At 45.1% G+C, this 15731-nt stretch overlaps 1 protein-coding gene across 2 annotated transcripts in view; it reads left to right on the forward strand.

Annotated features, from left to right (window-relative positions):
* The first annotated feature begins 5611 nt into the window (after positions 1–5611).
* GRK7 (G protein-coupled receptor kinase 7) overlaps positions 5612–15731 on the forward strand; it is a 34575-nt gene continuing 24455 nt past the window's right edge. For both annotated transcript variants that reach the window (XR_014147273.1, XM_006737464.3), the window contains exons 1-2: positions 5612–8554; positions 9944–10381. Coding sequence is in view for 1 of the 2 variants with exons in the window: in XM_006737464.3 (XP_006737527.2) it covers positions 7943–8554; positions 9944–10381 (1050 nt within the window). In the remaining variant the exon portion in view is untranslated. The remainder of the gene's footprint in view (positions 8555–9943; positions 10382–15731) is intronic.

Below are 15731 nucleotides of genomic sequence, written 5' to 3' on the forward strand. Positions count from 1 at the left end.
TCCCACCTTGGCTACTCACTCCAGTGATAATACCCTTGAGCAAAATTCCTCAGGAGACTAGCTTATACTGACCCCATGCCTCCAGTTTACCTTCTTCCATTCGCTACTGAACATACTAATAAAGGTTTCATCATACCACACCATTGAAACTGCTCTTGTCCAGCTCCCTAGTGACCTCCAAATTGCCAAATCTTTTCTGAGTCTCAATATTTTATTAAAATAGCACGTCTAACCAGTTAACCAATAATACATTAACTGTCTCTCCCTGGCAACCCCCCACCCCCAGAATATGCAGCACAACACCGAGTGACTTCAAATATCCTTGATCATGAAAACTCACAGAAATATAATCATGTTATGTCATGAGAACTCACAGAAATATAACGATGTTATGTGGTTCAACACTCTGATGGCCTCCCGTTGTTCTTAGGACAGAGACCAAATCCTTAAAAGGATGGTTTGACTCCTGGCTGTCCCTGCAGCCTCGTCTGGTACCACATATCTTCCCCCTCATTCACCATACTCCACTGGTCTTTGGCATTGAATTGGCTGCTCCCGCTTCTGGAAATGTTCCTCCCCTCCCTCCCTTTCCTTCAGAACAACACTCAGCCCTCCCTGACCTGCCTGGCCGATTCCCCTGCCATGCCTGGTCATGGTATCACATAACCCCTGCTGAATCACCTGACACAAATGGAAAATCACACGTTTAATTTTGTCTTCCTCACTAGATGACAAGTTCCATGAGGGCAGGGACCACATCTGCTTTGGCTCCCCACTGTGGCCAGAGCCCCAGCACAATGCCAGGCCTGTAGGTGACCCCAATAAAGACATGTTGAAGAGAAGAACAAAGAAGGCAAGTGGCAGGGCTCTCATTCATCATTGTACCCGCAGGCCCTGGTTGTGATCTCTGATGCACAGGAGGTGCTCACTCAGTGTTCTGAGTGAATGAATACATGTGTGAATGTTTTCACATAGCCCTTGGCCAGGAGGAAGTAGTAACATACCCAAGTTATAAACGATTTTAGGATAAGCTAAACTGGGTTGGGTAATAAAAAAAACCCCTACATGTCAAGGCTTAACACATAGGTTTGTTTCTGGATAATAGATCATATTAAAGAATATTGGTAATTGTATTAAGGGTGAGAATGGCACAATCATTACACTGATCACTGGCCTATTTGCTCACAGATACTTTCTCTGACTTTGCCCTTTTCTGATCTGTATCCCTGGGGGCTCACCTCCCATCCTCCCTTGCTGTAGTAGCCTGCTCTGGCTGCCACAGCAAACTACCATAGACTGGGTGGCTTACACAACAGAAATTTATTTTCTCACAGTTCTGGAGGCTGGAAGTTCAAGATCAGGGTGCCAGCATAGTTGGGTTCTGAAGAGAGCACTCTTCCTGGTTTGGAGTCTCCCTTTTTGCTGGGTCCTCACATGGCAGGTGTGGGGGTAGTGGAGAGAGATCTTCCCCTCCTTATAAGGCCATCAGTTCTATAGGGCCCCACTCTTATGATCTCATTTGACCTTAATTCCCTCATAACAGCCCCATCTCCAGATACAGTGGCATTGAGGGTTAAGGTTTCAACATACGAATTTGGAGGCACGCCGTTCAGCCCGTTAGCACTTGCCTCCCGGCTTCTGGCCAGATTCTGCCGATGACGACAGGATACTAGGGTTTCTCTCCTGTCTCTCTCAGGTTCAGGTGGCATCTCTGGTGGCATCTTCTCTGACATCTCAGCTCCCACTGGACAAATTCTGCCTCCCTGGCCCCAGCTTCTACCGCACAGCCCCTGTATTACTTTCCTATGATTTCTGTAATGAATTACCACAAACTGGGTGCTTTTCAACGAGTGAAGTTTATTCTCTCACAGTTCAGAAGACCAGAAGTCCAAAAGCAAGGTGTCAGCAGGGTTGGGTCCTTCTGCAGGCTCTGAGGGAGAGTCCGTTCCACGTCTCTCTCCTAACTTCTGGTGGTCGTTGGTAATCTTTGACATTCCTTGGCCTGTAAATGCATCCCTCCAATCTCTGCTTCCATCTTTATATTGCCTAGTCTCTGTGTGTCTCTTTATCCACATCTCTCTCTTTTCTTATAAAGATACCAGTTATTTACCCACCCACCCCCAATCTAGTATAACCTCATCTTAACTTGATTACATCTGCAAAGTCCCTTTTCCCAAATAAGGTACATTCACGGGTACCGGGGTTTAGGACTTGAACATATCATTCAACCCACTACAGCCCATCATGGTTCTGTGGGTCATTACTGGAAATGTTCCTCCCCTCCCTCCCTGTCCTTCAGAACAACACTCAGCCCATTTGTGGTGGGCATTTGTGGCCCAAGGGCTCTAGTAACACACCTCATCTCCCCTTTGACCCTCCAGTCCTCAGGTTGGGAGCAGCTTTCTGCTAAGGGCTAATCTCTAAGCTGCTTCACCAACCCCTGCTTGTTATATTATATAAAATATAAATATATAATATGTATGTGTGTATATATGTATGTATACAAACATGTATACATATGTGGTATGTATAAATACCAAAGTATTTACAGATATAATGACATGGGATCTTCTTTAAAATAATCCAGCAGGAAAAAAAGGGGTGGTAGGAAGACCCCACTGTAAAATATGAACTTTGGGTGATTATGATGTGTCAGTATAGATTCATTAATTGTAACAAATGTACCACTTGGAAGGGGAGGGGGATGTTGATAGTGGGGGAGGCTGTGCATGTTGTGGGGCAGGGAGTATATGGAAAATCTCTGTACCTTCCTCTTAATTTTGCGTGAATCAAAAACTGATCTGAAAAAATTAAATTGTTAAAAAAAAAAAAAAAAGAGGGGCGCCTGGGTAGCTCAGTCGGTTAAGCGTCCAACTCTTGATTTTGGCTCAGGTCCTGATCTCAGGGTTGTGGGATTGCCCGCATCAGCCTCTGCCCTGGGTGTGGAGCCCGCTTAAGATTCTCTTTCCCTCTCCCTCTGCCCCTCACCCACCCTCATGCTCTCTCGCTCTCTTTCTCAAAAAAAAAAAAAAGAACAAACAATACAAGAGGGTGTTCGATGAAAGTGAAAGAAAATTGGCAAAATGCTAATAATGCCAATAATAAAGTTGGGTGATGAGTATGGGGAAGTTCGTTTTACTATTCTCTGTACTTTTATGTATGTTTGAGATTTTCCATAACAAAAGATCTCTAAAGATGGTGTGATAAAATTGTGATTTTCATCTCCTGTATGATTTTTATACTTAGTTCTCTGAAAATACCTTGTGTATCACTCCTTTCTAATTTCACTAAGAAAACTTCAGATGTCTCTAGAACTGTTGCAGAAAATCTAGCTGGACCACCCATTGGTCTTGCTATTCAGTATTTCAACAGAAAAGACAAAGTGCTTGAAGACTAATTTTTTGTGAGAAAACTCTATAACCACATTGAAACAGTAGTCTACAATTTATCTAGCTCCCTAGGTTCTCTGTTTAGTATTCAACAAATTTTATTTATTTATTTATTTATTTTTTAAGATTTTATTTATTTATTTGACATAGAGACACAGCGAAAGAGGGAACACAAGCAGGGGGAGTGGGAGAGGGAGAAGCAGGCTTCCCGCGGAGCAGGGAGCCCGATGTGGGACTTGATCCCAGGACCCTGGGATCATGACCCGAGCCGAAGGCAGATGCTGAACAACTGAGCCACCCAGACGCCCCCATTCAACAAATTTTAACCAATAAGATATCCTTGACTTCCTCAAATCATTAAAATATAAAGTGTGCTCAGCTGTTGTTGGAAGTATAAAGACTCTTCTGCTTTTCCTTCCAGTAGAGGGCTTCTACTAAAAGAAAAAAGCAAAATCTTTACTATGGAAAGATTTAAGTCAGAAGTTGAGGAATAATCTGGCTTCTTTGGGTATCCTAATGCTAACCTATTAATCTGCTTCAGAACTTACATTCAATGTACAAAAGATCTTGTTTCTGAGATCACACCATATCAAGTTGTATTATTTCATAATTCTCCGTCCTCCAATACATGTGCTATTGGGCCATGCAGAGAACTGTGGATTGTAAAAGAGGGTCATGTTCTTTCTAGAAACCCTGCTTTACTATTTTCTTTATCCTAGGATGTATTTTCAATGTTAAAAATCCTTAGAGAAACAAACCAAGCCTACCACATTACTAATTTAACCTAATTTTTATTTATGTTCTATGTGTTTCAAATGTCATATGACATCAGAGCATTTTAAAATTTAAGAACATACATATCAGGGACACCTGGGTGGCTCATATGGTTAAGCATCTGCCTTCGACTCAGGTCATGATCCCAGGGTCCTGGGATAGAGCCCCGCGTCAGGCTCCCTGCTCAGTGCAGAGCCTGCTTCTCTCTCTCCCTCTGCCATTCCCTCTGCTTGTGCTCTCTGGCTCTGTCTATCTCTCTGTCAAATAAATAAATAAAATCTTAAAAAAAAAATACATATCAGAAATAATGCTTTAAGCCACATGCTGCAAAATGTAATGGAAGACGTGGGTAAAGAGTTTTTTTTTTTCTTTTCTCTAGGTTACAAAATTAGTCATAAAAGATAGTAAAATATTTTCATTGTTTTCTCCATCATAAAAGTTTATTTTCCTTTCAAAATGAAGTATCTCCTCTTTTCACATGACAGAGTTTAATCTTCTGTGTTTATGGCAGAATGTCATAAATCATTTTGTTGCAGCGGTTTATTGTTAGACGTTGTGCTGTCACTTAACGAGTCTGTTCTCTCTGTCTTCCAGCTGCACCAGACCCCACAGCTTTCCAAGGTCACATGAAACCCTGGTTGGCTGCTCTACGCTAGATGAGCATTGCACACAGAAGCCCACCTTCTTCCGCATTGCTTAGGTCTCTCCTACCTCATCTCTGCATATCAGAAAAGCATAATTTTAGATTCAGTTTTGATGATAGTCATCATTTAAAAGCAAGTACAGTTCACTGTGCCAAGCATTATTTGGCATTTAATTCTCTAAAGAACCTACTCAAGAATCAACACTGATTATTTCTGTTTTCAGATAATGAGACCGAAGCTCAGAAAAGTTAAGTAATTTGCTGAATATCACACAGCCAGGACTCCCTAGAGCCGAGATGCAGCTCTCCCAAGCGGTGCTGGAGTTAGTGCTTGTACCCGTTGGGTCACATCTCCCAAGTTTTCTGGTACTTTTCCCCACTGGCACAGGGTATCCTGAATGTGCCCAGCATTTGGCTCTGCTTTTAAAGCTAAAGATACAGTGCTGTTCTTTAATTGGATCTACAGTTACTGTTTCATCAAGTTGGGAACAGCCCTGGACCCTAATTGTTAGTAATCACATAAAGTGTTCCATTTTAAACAGACCTTTTTTTTTTCACATGCGTAAAACTTAAAAATAATGATACTCTGTTTTAAATTGCCAGTAGGCAACATGTAGTCATTGTATAACTTTTAAACTTGGTGTTCAAATATTATCTAAATTGTGTTCTCATCAGTCAGATAATTTTTTTTTTTTTTAAAGATTTTTTATTTATGTACTTGACAGACAGAGACACAGCGAGAGAGGGAACCCAAGCAGGGGGAGTGGGAGAGGGAGAAGCAGGCTTCCTGAGGAGCAGGGAGCCCGATGCGGGGCTCTGTCCCAGGACCCTGGGATCATGACCTGAGCCGAAGGCAGACGCTCAACGACTGAGCCACCCAGGCGCCCGCAGTCAGATAATTTTTAGTGAATAAGAGAGTGAGTTTTGTTTTGTTTTTTTTACATAGATGGTCTATGGGATTCCTAATTAGAAAACAAACAAACCTAAGAACAATTTCTCTTGCTTAATGACAAAACTAGGTAAGGAAGGGTTAATTTTGTGTTGTCCAGTAAGGTAGCCACTGGACACATGTGTCTGCTGAGCATTTGAAATGTAGGTAATTTGAATTGAGATGTGTGGTAAGTGTCAAATACAAACATATTTTGAAAACTCAGGACGTAAAAAAGGATGTAAAATGTCTCATTAGCAACTTTTATATCAATCACATGTTGAAATGATAATATTTTGCATATACTGGGCTAAATAGTTACTAAAGTTCATTTCACTCGTTTTTTCTTTACCTTTTTTATTGTGGCTACTAGAAGACCTTAAATTCCATGTGTGGTCTCGCATATTTCTGTTGGACAGTGCTGGGTGAAGTGATGACTAGATGACTAGTCCAAGTGGAATCAAGCAGTTCATAGCATGTATGTTCGTCAGTGAAAAGCATTCTTTTTTTTTTTTCGGTGATAAGGTTAAATATCCATGGGATGACAATTCTACCATTTTCTCAAAGTTCTGCCCTGTTAGATTGCCATTGTATTCATAAGAACCACAGGAAAAGGCATTTCCTCCTGAAGAGTGATTCTCAGACTGATTTTTCACTACTCAGAAATGTGGCCCCAGGATGACATATCAAGAACAAAAAAAAGTACCAACATTTCTTGTGTGAGATTCAAAGCCGATGGTGTGGTTCCTTCTGAGCAGTGGTCACTGGTGTGGCTCACCCATCTCTACCATAGGGGTGATGGTTTACAGGGCAGCAGTGCAAAGCCAAAGGGCACCCACGAGTTCATTACATAATTCTTGGTAGCGTGAGGCCAAGCGTGCATCTGCTCTGGGGAACGGTGGGCAGGCTCTGACAGGCAGACCGAGGCGGTCATGACGATGTTTTGACAGAGTGTGTGCTAGAAGTTGTTTGTTTGGAAAAAGGCTTACCGGCTTTTTTCCCCCTCCTCCTTTCTCTCTCTCTCTCTTTCTCTTCTTCCCTTTTAAACACTCTGGCATAATACTGAATGACTTTGTTTTTAAGCTGCCTTAGCCTTGCTTTGTGAAGAAAAAGCCTGAGTACTCTTGCCCTGTAGGACACAAGTGTTATTTTTGGAGCAGAGGTTCTTAGCCTGATCTCTGTCTAAACCAATTTCTGTTCTTTGTGAGGTCGTGGTCCGTGGTGGCTCTGAGTGATCTCCATGGAGGGAAGCTTCCTGGCTCCGTGAGGGAGTGTTGGCAAAGATGTCGAGGGGCCACGCCTGAAAGTGCCCTGCCCTGGGTCTCAACACAGAAGGCTCCTTCACATTCAGATTCCACTCAATAGATTGTGCCCTCAGGACAGTTGCAACCACATGTGGTGAAGTGGTGTTCTTTTTCTGCTTATGTCACTTGATGGGATGTTTTGGGTCAAGATGACCCCCCCTTTTCTTAGCCCAGCACTTTAGGTCCCAGGCTCCTGGGAACGAGGAAAGCCATAACTGGACAATCTCTGCAGGCTGTTCAGTGTGCAACTGGCTGTGGGACAGCCACCGCCCACTCCGAGGGCCACAACGTGAGTCCCCGAGGACCTCTGGGAACACGTCTCAGGACTCAAAGTTCAGAGCATCCCCTTCTGTAACCTGCTCTGAGTCGGGCTGCTGGACAAGGAAGAAAACCTCTCCTGCTTCTCACCATTCCTTTTCCTGACCTGGCATTCCTAGGAGTTTACATAGCTTGAGCCTGCTAGGAGACATGTCAAATTAGAAACAGTTTAGTAAAATAATGCCGTGAGCAACAAATAGTATATCACCTTATGATGACTCCTTTCCTTTGGAAAGTGGTAGCTGCGTATTCAGGGAGCAGCCGTGTATGGAAAAGGCCCCCATGATGAACAAGTAGCCCCCGCAGGTGTGTCAGGCTGCTTTCCTCTCGATGGACGGGAGCGTGACCTGTGCTGTGCCCTTCGCTGGCTGGCTATACATAGCCAGCAAAGCTTCTTACCAGGGAAACCTCTTTCTGTACCCTCCACCAGGCCCACCCGCAGACTAGAAGCCTCGCTGTAAATCCTGTGCAAGCTACTGCACCTGGCAAGGGAAACCGGCCAACTGGCCCCCAGACCTGACTGGGTCCCCACCACAGCCTTCCAGCCTTCCTTTTCTTTTCCCGGGAGCATACCCTGTGTTCAGCCATGGTCGACATGGGGGCCCTGGACAACCTGATCGCCAACACGGCCTACCTGCAGGCCCGGAAGACCTCGGATAGAGACAGCAGAGAGCTGCAGCGGCGGCGCCAGAGCCTGGCCCTGCCCGGGCCACAGAGCTGCACCCAGCTGCGCCAGTCCCTGCCCCAGGACTTCAACGGCCTGTGCGAGCAGCAGCCCATCGGCCGCCGCCTCTTTCGGGACTTCCTAGCCACGGTGCCCCCATACCAAGAGGCTGTGGCCTTCCTCGAGGAGGTGCAGAGCTGGGAGCTGGCTGAGGACGGCCCCGTCAAGGGCAGCATGCTGCAGGGGCTGGTGGCCACTTGTGGGGCTGCCTCTGCTTCAGGGCACCTGCACCCCTTCCTCAGCCCAGCGCTGGCCGCCAAGTGCCAAGCAGCCACCGCCGAGGAAGGGCAGCTGGTCCTGGTAGCACAGGCCAAGGCTGAGGTCATGGCCTTCCTGCAGGCCCAGCCCTTCCAGGATTTCCTGGCCAGCCCCTTCTATGACAAGTTCCTGCAGTGGAAAGCCTTTGAGATGCAACCGGTGTCAGAAAAGTCCTTCAACGAGTTCCGAGTCCTGGGGAGAGGTGGTTTTGGGGAGGTAAGTGTCTCAGAATGGCCAGACTGGAAGGTGAAGTACACAGCATAAAAGGGGTTTGTTTTGCCTTTAAAAAAAAAAAAAAAATCTTACGAGAACTTACTTAGAACTAATTTCAGTGCCGCCTGTGGAGAATTCCTAGCTCACTCTCACATCTTTTTTCTGGTCACCACGTGAAATAAAATAAGAGTGGCATAGGAAAGACAAACAAAACGTGGAGCTGGCCAAGAGTCTTTATCATGGGGTCTACACCAGAAGCACGCTGAAGTGCCCCGGACGCTTTGGAGAACGATAGCAACACACAACAGCGGGAGCTCTCCCTTTCCCTTTAATTGTGGTAATGGATGTAACTTGAGAAAAACTTCAGATATCTGAGAAAACACTTATCTTGAAGTAAAGTCTAGAATCAGTTTTATACCACTGCTGTGATCAGCCCTTTCTTTTTTTAAGTAGAAAAACATTTTCTAGTATACGTGCTGCCGAGGCGAGCACTAGAAAGACATGTTTTGAGGTAAAATTCGCATAACGTAAAATTAACCACTAACAACAACAACAAAAAAGTGTACAATTCAGTGGCACTTAGTACATTCATACTAATGTTGCGTAGCCATCCCCTCTATGTAGTTCCAAGACATTTTCATCACCCCTGTACCCGTTAACAGTTACTCTCCATCCCCCTCCCAACAGCTCCTGGTAACCCCTGGTCGGCTTTCTGTCTCCATGGTTTTGCCGACTCTGATGTTTCGTGTAAATGGAGTCACGCGATAAGAAGACGCGCTTCTTTCACCGAGCATAGTGTTTTAGAGGTTCATTCACATCATAGGTCTACCAGTACTTCATTCCTTTTCATAGCTGACTAGTCTATTGTATGGGTACACTACATTTCACTTATCCATTCATCTGTTGATGGACACTTGGGTTGTTTCCACCTTTTGGCTGTCGTGAAAAGTGCTGCTATGAACGTTCATGTACATGTATTTGAATACCTGTTTTCATTGCTCTTGTGTCTCTGCCCAGGAATGGAATTGCTGGGTCATGTGGCAATTCTATGTTTAACTTTCTTCAGAGGAACCACCAAAATCTTCCACATTTTAGGTTCCCACCAGCAAGGCATGAGGGTTCCAGTTTTTCCACTTCCTTGCTGGCACTTGCTATTTCCCCTTTATTTTTTGTTATGGTCCATCTAGTGGGAGGTACAGTGGTACCTCATGGTGGTCCCAGCTCTTTCCTGAAGAACCCCTATTACTCACGGCTTCTCTTTTTCTCAGAAGCTTGCCGTCTTTTTACCTCCCTTGATTTCTGCCCTTCCACACCCTGAATCAGCCTTGCTCCCTTTCCTCTCCAGTGCTTCCTTCTTCTACCTCATCCACTCCCTTTCTTTCTCCCCTTAAGGTGTGTGCTGTCCAGGTGAAAAACACTGGTAAGATGTATGCCTGTAAGAAACTGGACAAGAAGCGCCTGAAGAAGAAAAATGGCGAGAAAATGGCTCTTTTGGAAAAGGAAATCTTGGAAAAGGTCAACAGCCCTTTCATCGTCTCTCTGGCCTACGCCTTTGAGAGCAAGTCCCATCTCTGCCTGGTCATGAGCCTGATGAATGGGGGAGACCTCAAGTTCCACATCTATAGTGTGGGCATGCGGGGCCTGGCCATGAGCAGGGTGGTCTTCTACTCGGCCCAGATGACCTGTGGAGTGCTGCACCTCCACTCCCTCGGCATCGTCTACCGGGACATGAAGCCTGAGAACGTGCTTCTGGACGACCTCGGCAACTGCAGGCTGTCTGACCTGGGGCTGGCCGTGCAGATCCAGGACGGCAAGCCTGTCACACAGAGGGTGAGTGGCTCTCCTCGGTCCTAAGGGTAGGGCACAGAGTCGGAGAGGAGGGGAGAAGGCTGATCTATTCCCCAGGCAAACGGAGCCTTGGGCATAATTCTTCTGATTTCCTTCTTCCTAAAGCCATTATGCTGTCATCTTGCCTTGAGTGGAGTGATGTAAGAGGATTAGCTTAACTGGCTATTTGGGGGCTACTTTGCTCTCTTCTGGCAGGCACAGGGAGTCTTCTTTGTGAGCTGGAGATAGTCTGTGCTTTCATGGTGAGATGGAATGAGCTAAATCCATAGTGGGCATCTAGTATGTTCCACCAATAACCACCTCCCCAGTGCCATGATCCTGAGTCAATAGAGACTTGGTTTCCTCCTCTGGAAAATTTTAGGGGTTGGGTCCTAAAATTCCAGGATCCTGGCAGGTAAACTTCAATAGGATAAGAAAAAGAAGAAACCCCTAATACTTAGCACATTAAAGTAAGTATCTCCTTTCCCACTGAGTGCAGATTGGCGGGGGGGAAGGGGGGGGTTACTTTGGATAAAGGTGAAATTTTGAATGAAAATGTATAGAAGAGAACAAAGGCAACTGATATTTATTTTGATCATTTTGGTTCGAAGTGGCTTGCAGAGAATTCTTTGATTAAAAGGGTATTAATTCTTTCATTAATTTAGCAATTATTTAAGTAAACAATACAAACTCTCTTTGATTCTGACAGGTCTTTACCACGGAGTTTCTTTGCACAAAGGTGGGAGAAAGCGCAGGAAGACAAGGGCCTAAGTCAGGCTCTTAAATATTCACTTGAAACTTTGTTTTTGTACAGTTTCCAACTTATAAGGCAGAGAGGATAATCAGGCAATGAAGTGAGGAAAACCATGGCAAATTTGGGAACATGCAGGTGATTTTATGTAGCTGTAATATAAGGGGTGTTGACAAGATGTGTAGGGTTCAGATCATGCAAAGTCATTGGAATGCTTTCTTGTGGGGGCCAAGGAGCCATTGAAGGCTTTCAAGAAGGGGAATGACATGAGTAGATTTGCATTTTTAAAAGACCAATTTGAGTTGTAGATGGGAGGCAGAGGACCTAGTTAAGAGGCTAATGCAGTGACCCAGGAAGAGATGGTGGGTACTTGTAGAAAATAGTAGGATTAAAGATGTGGGAGGAGATTGTCACCATTGGAAAGAGACATGCTAGGACATCAAGACCAGCTGGGTATGATGGTGAGGAACAGAAAGGGTCTCTAGCTCCACTGACTAGAAGGAAGAGCAGAACTGTGGAAAAGCTAGCAAATTCAGTCAGTGATGATTGTGTTGTATATGAGACAGACAGGTAGAGATGTTCCCTGGGCATTTAGACCTGTCGGTCTGGTGCTATGGAGAAAGGTCTGGGTTAGATATTGGGATTTGGAGTCACTGTGACTTGGGAAGTGTCAGGCCCCACTGAGTCACATGGGAAATAATGAGGGAAGAGGACTAGGAATGGCAGCTGGGGAATATCAATATGTAGGGCATGTGGAAGAAGAGCCTTGAAGAGGTTAGGTTAAATAAATAGGATGAGTGGTAGGAATGGCATAGTCATGGGAGCTGTATCAGTTAAGGGTTGATTTCAGCAGCATATCGTAGAAAACCCAAATAGCAGTGGATTAAACCAGACAGGGGTTTATTTTCCTTATGTAACAAGTTGTGTGGAGATTAGTGGCGCTAGTGTTAGTCAGCAGCTGCAGGATGATGAGATCAATATCTCTGGCATTTTGGCCTTTTCCATGTGCCATAACCATCTGAATCTGGAAGCAAATCCTGGGCTCCAGGTAAGAATGCAGCCCAGCAGATATCTTGACTTGGGTCTTGTAAGATCCTAACCAAAGAACCTTGCCATGCTGTACCCAAACTTTTGACCTACAGAACTGTGAGCTAATAGAAGGTAGCTGGGGGAAAGATTTTTGTATGATAGCATCAAAATTAATCAAAAAGATAGTAAGGTGCTAGACATTGTGAGAGGGACAATGTTTTCCTTTCCAACAGGGCTCAGAATGTGTACCATCTATTATAATAGAACTTGAGGCTGTAATAGAATTTGAAACTCTGGACTTGATTCTTCCAAGTGGGTGATTCTTCCCTAGGTAGGAGCTAGTCGTCCTTGAAGGGGTACAGGCCCTTTCAGGCTATTGGGGGATATTAGGTGACGCACTTTGGACATCGCTCTATAGGCAACAGAGAGGCACTGAAGGTTTTTCAACAAGAAAGTGGCATGACTGGAGTGATTCTTTAGGAAGATGATTTGGACACTGTGTAAGATGAATTAAAGAAGAAAGAGACTGGGGGTGGGGGACCCACAAGCAGCTACTGAAAGGATCCACACATGAGGTGATGTGGGTTGAGGAAAGGCCTTGGGCTCTGAGCAGTCCTGTGTCCACAGTTCAGCCCCCCTGGCCTCTCACCTAGGCTCCATCAAGACGCACACCTGAAGGAAAAAAAAAAAAAAAAAGACCCACAGGTAACTGCTGTTACCTCCATGATTTGAAAAGTTTGAAAGCTTTCTGACCCCTTAATCAAGACACGATGGGATCTAGATCTTTTTTAAGAAGATTCTATGAGGTAGGAATATTATTAGCTCCATTTTACAGATGGAGAAATTGAGACCCAGAGAGGTTAAGTTACCCACTCAAAGACACATTTCTAATATGTGATATGAACCCAGGTACATCAAATTCAAGGGCACTTACAGTCTTGATTCTACCCTGCTAAATTCACACAGCAGGACATGGCCTAGGTTTTTAATGCTATAAAAGGCTTTTCTCCAGTAAAACTCAGAATAAATATATGTGATGACATTAGCATATCTTCCTCAGGCTGGTCTGATATGGATACCAACCAGAAGTCCAGCTGAACCTCTGACAGAGTTAAGACTTCAAAAAGGAGCACCCCCACCTACGGGAACGATGTGACTAATGTCTCAGAGCCAGCCTCCCACACATAGGCACAATATAAATAAACATGGTCCCAGCCACTGTCTGCGTTCACTTTTAATAAATGTGATAAGCACTCCCGCCTCTAATCAGCTGACATCTACATGCATACAATAAAACTAATTCACATCACTTTTTTAGAGACTCTGGGAAAATATAATAGGAACATTGGGCAGTGGGGTTCATGCTGGGACTTTCAAATTCCTTATTCTAAGTGGAGAACAGTGACCTTCAGATTTTATGGAACATGAATCCTTAAGACGTGTTCTTTTGTCAGGAGTGGGAACGAAGTTAGAACTGTGAGCCAAAAGCTCGTGACACATTTGGTTACCTTGTCCTGCTCTGAAGCTTCTGACCAACTCCTCACATTCAGAGGGAGGATGGGTGACAGAGGATGGGCATTATATTTAGTCTGAAGCTTCTATTGTCCTGAATACAGTGCTAGAGACACACTGAAGAAGTGATTTTTAAAAGATCTCAGAATGTGTTTCATCAAAATTAACACCTTCATACCTCACCATCATTATGACCCTGCTCCAAAATTCTTTCTCTTTGAGAACTCATGTCTGAGAAACAGTGGAAGAGCCTTATAGGAGTGGAATTCTGGTTACTTCTTGGTCACACGTTGGTCTCCATCAAAATTATAACCACCATCATTAACTAAATTTAGTTCCTAGTAATTTTTGACCACTACCATCCAATCCATTCTGAAAGTATTTATCACTATTAAGGGCATTCAAAAATATTCATTAAAGCCTAAGAATTATTTTTAACATCTCTTCACTCAAAAGGCAGTCATTCATTCACTCACTCCTTCATTCACCATATATGTATTGAGCATTTCCCACATGCCAGGACTGCGCTAAACCTAAAGGATAGAAAGATGAGCAAAAAATGGACATGATTTCCTGCCCTCATGGAACTCAGTCTAGGGAAGATAGAACTTAAAAATCACTCACAGGAATATAAAGTGTCAATTATAATAAATGCTGTGAAGATGTGATACATGGGGCTCTCCAAGGAGGATTTGACTTAATTTGTGAGAATCCGAGCGTTAACCATAAGGGAAATACAACTTAACTTGCTATCAGAGGGCTATCAGCAAAGTCCTTGGAGCAGTGTCTTAGGCTGGGTTCCCTGGAAACACACTTGGAGACACGTTTCCATGTGGAAGACTTATTAGGGTGCATTCTCAGGAGATCTACGCATGAGGAAGGCAGGATTGGGCAGAGGGAGAAGCTGATCCACAATGAAGTGGAACCAAGACCTCAGTCAATCCTTCAACAAGCTCTTGAGTTGGGATGGCCCTTCAGAGTTGTCCCAAATAGGGGACAGAGTTTAGGTTTTTGTATGCCCCCATGGGCCAGTCAGTGGCCTTGGCTGGCTGCTAGCAGGGGGGCAGCTTAGGCTAGGCAGTTGCCTGGGGCCGAGAGCAGGTCCCAGGGTGAGGTGCAGCTGTAAGCCATCAGCAGTCAGTGGTCCCAGCTAGGGCTGGCTACATAATTTTCCAGGCTCCTCATGAATTGCACATGGGGGACCCTCATTCAAATGCCAGCAGAAAGCTCTCTCGTTTCTTCCATGATTAATCTTGTTGAAAGTCATGGTGGTTTTTGCTATTCAATGTCACACTCCCTTAGGCTTAGAAAGATAGGAGTAAGGAAGACCCTCGTAGGCATCAGGGCCCCACCCAACGGGTGGGCCTGAGGAAGCAAGTGCCTGACCCCAACCCTGAGCCCAACCCTGCACCTGAGTCCAGGCCCCCCACAGCGGCAGAGGGTCACAACAGTTGCCAAGCGGAGACAGTGGAGGAAACAGCCAGGACCCCAGGGCTAGGAGGCAGAAATGTGGTGGGAGACAGGACTGTGTGTGAGCCAGGCTCCCTACCCCAAGGGCATACTCTATCATCTCACTGGACTTAATTGACAAGATCCAAGATCCAAATTCAGAAATGTGTCAAGACAGCTTCCGCACAGCATCGAACCCCAGCACAGGGCTACTGCTGAGCACAGAGCACGGTTCAGCTGTACCGCAGATTGGCCTGATCCCAGCAGCAAGGGAGGCCACACCTGCAGAGGGGATCTGGGCAGAGTACCACAGTCTCCACTCCAGGTGGCAGAGCCAGTGCAAAGTGCCCGAGTACAGGGAACCAGAAGGCCCCAGGACCAGGAAGAGACTGACAGTAAAATGGTGGTTAAAAATACATGGTGACCGGGTGCCTGGGTGGCTCAGTTGGTTAAGCGACTGCCTTCGGCTCAGGTCATGATCCTGGAGTCCCGGGATCGAGTCCCGCATCGGGCTCCCTGCTCAGCGGGGAGTCTGCTTCTCCCTCTGACCCTCCTCCCTCTCATGCTCTCTGTATCTCATTCTCTCTGTCTCAAATAAATAAATAAAAAATC

The sequence above is a fragment of the Leptonychotes weddellii genome, chromosome 1 (assembly GCF_054177405.1).
Source record: "Leptonychotes weddellii isolate Sample4059 chromosome 1, ASM5417740v2, whole genome shotgun sequence".
Taxonomy (NCBI): Eukaryota; Metazoa; Chordata; class Mammalia; order Carnivora; family Phocidae; genus Leptonychotes; species Leptonychotes weddellii.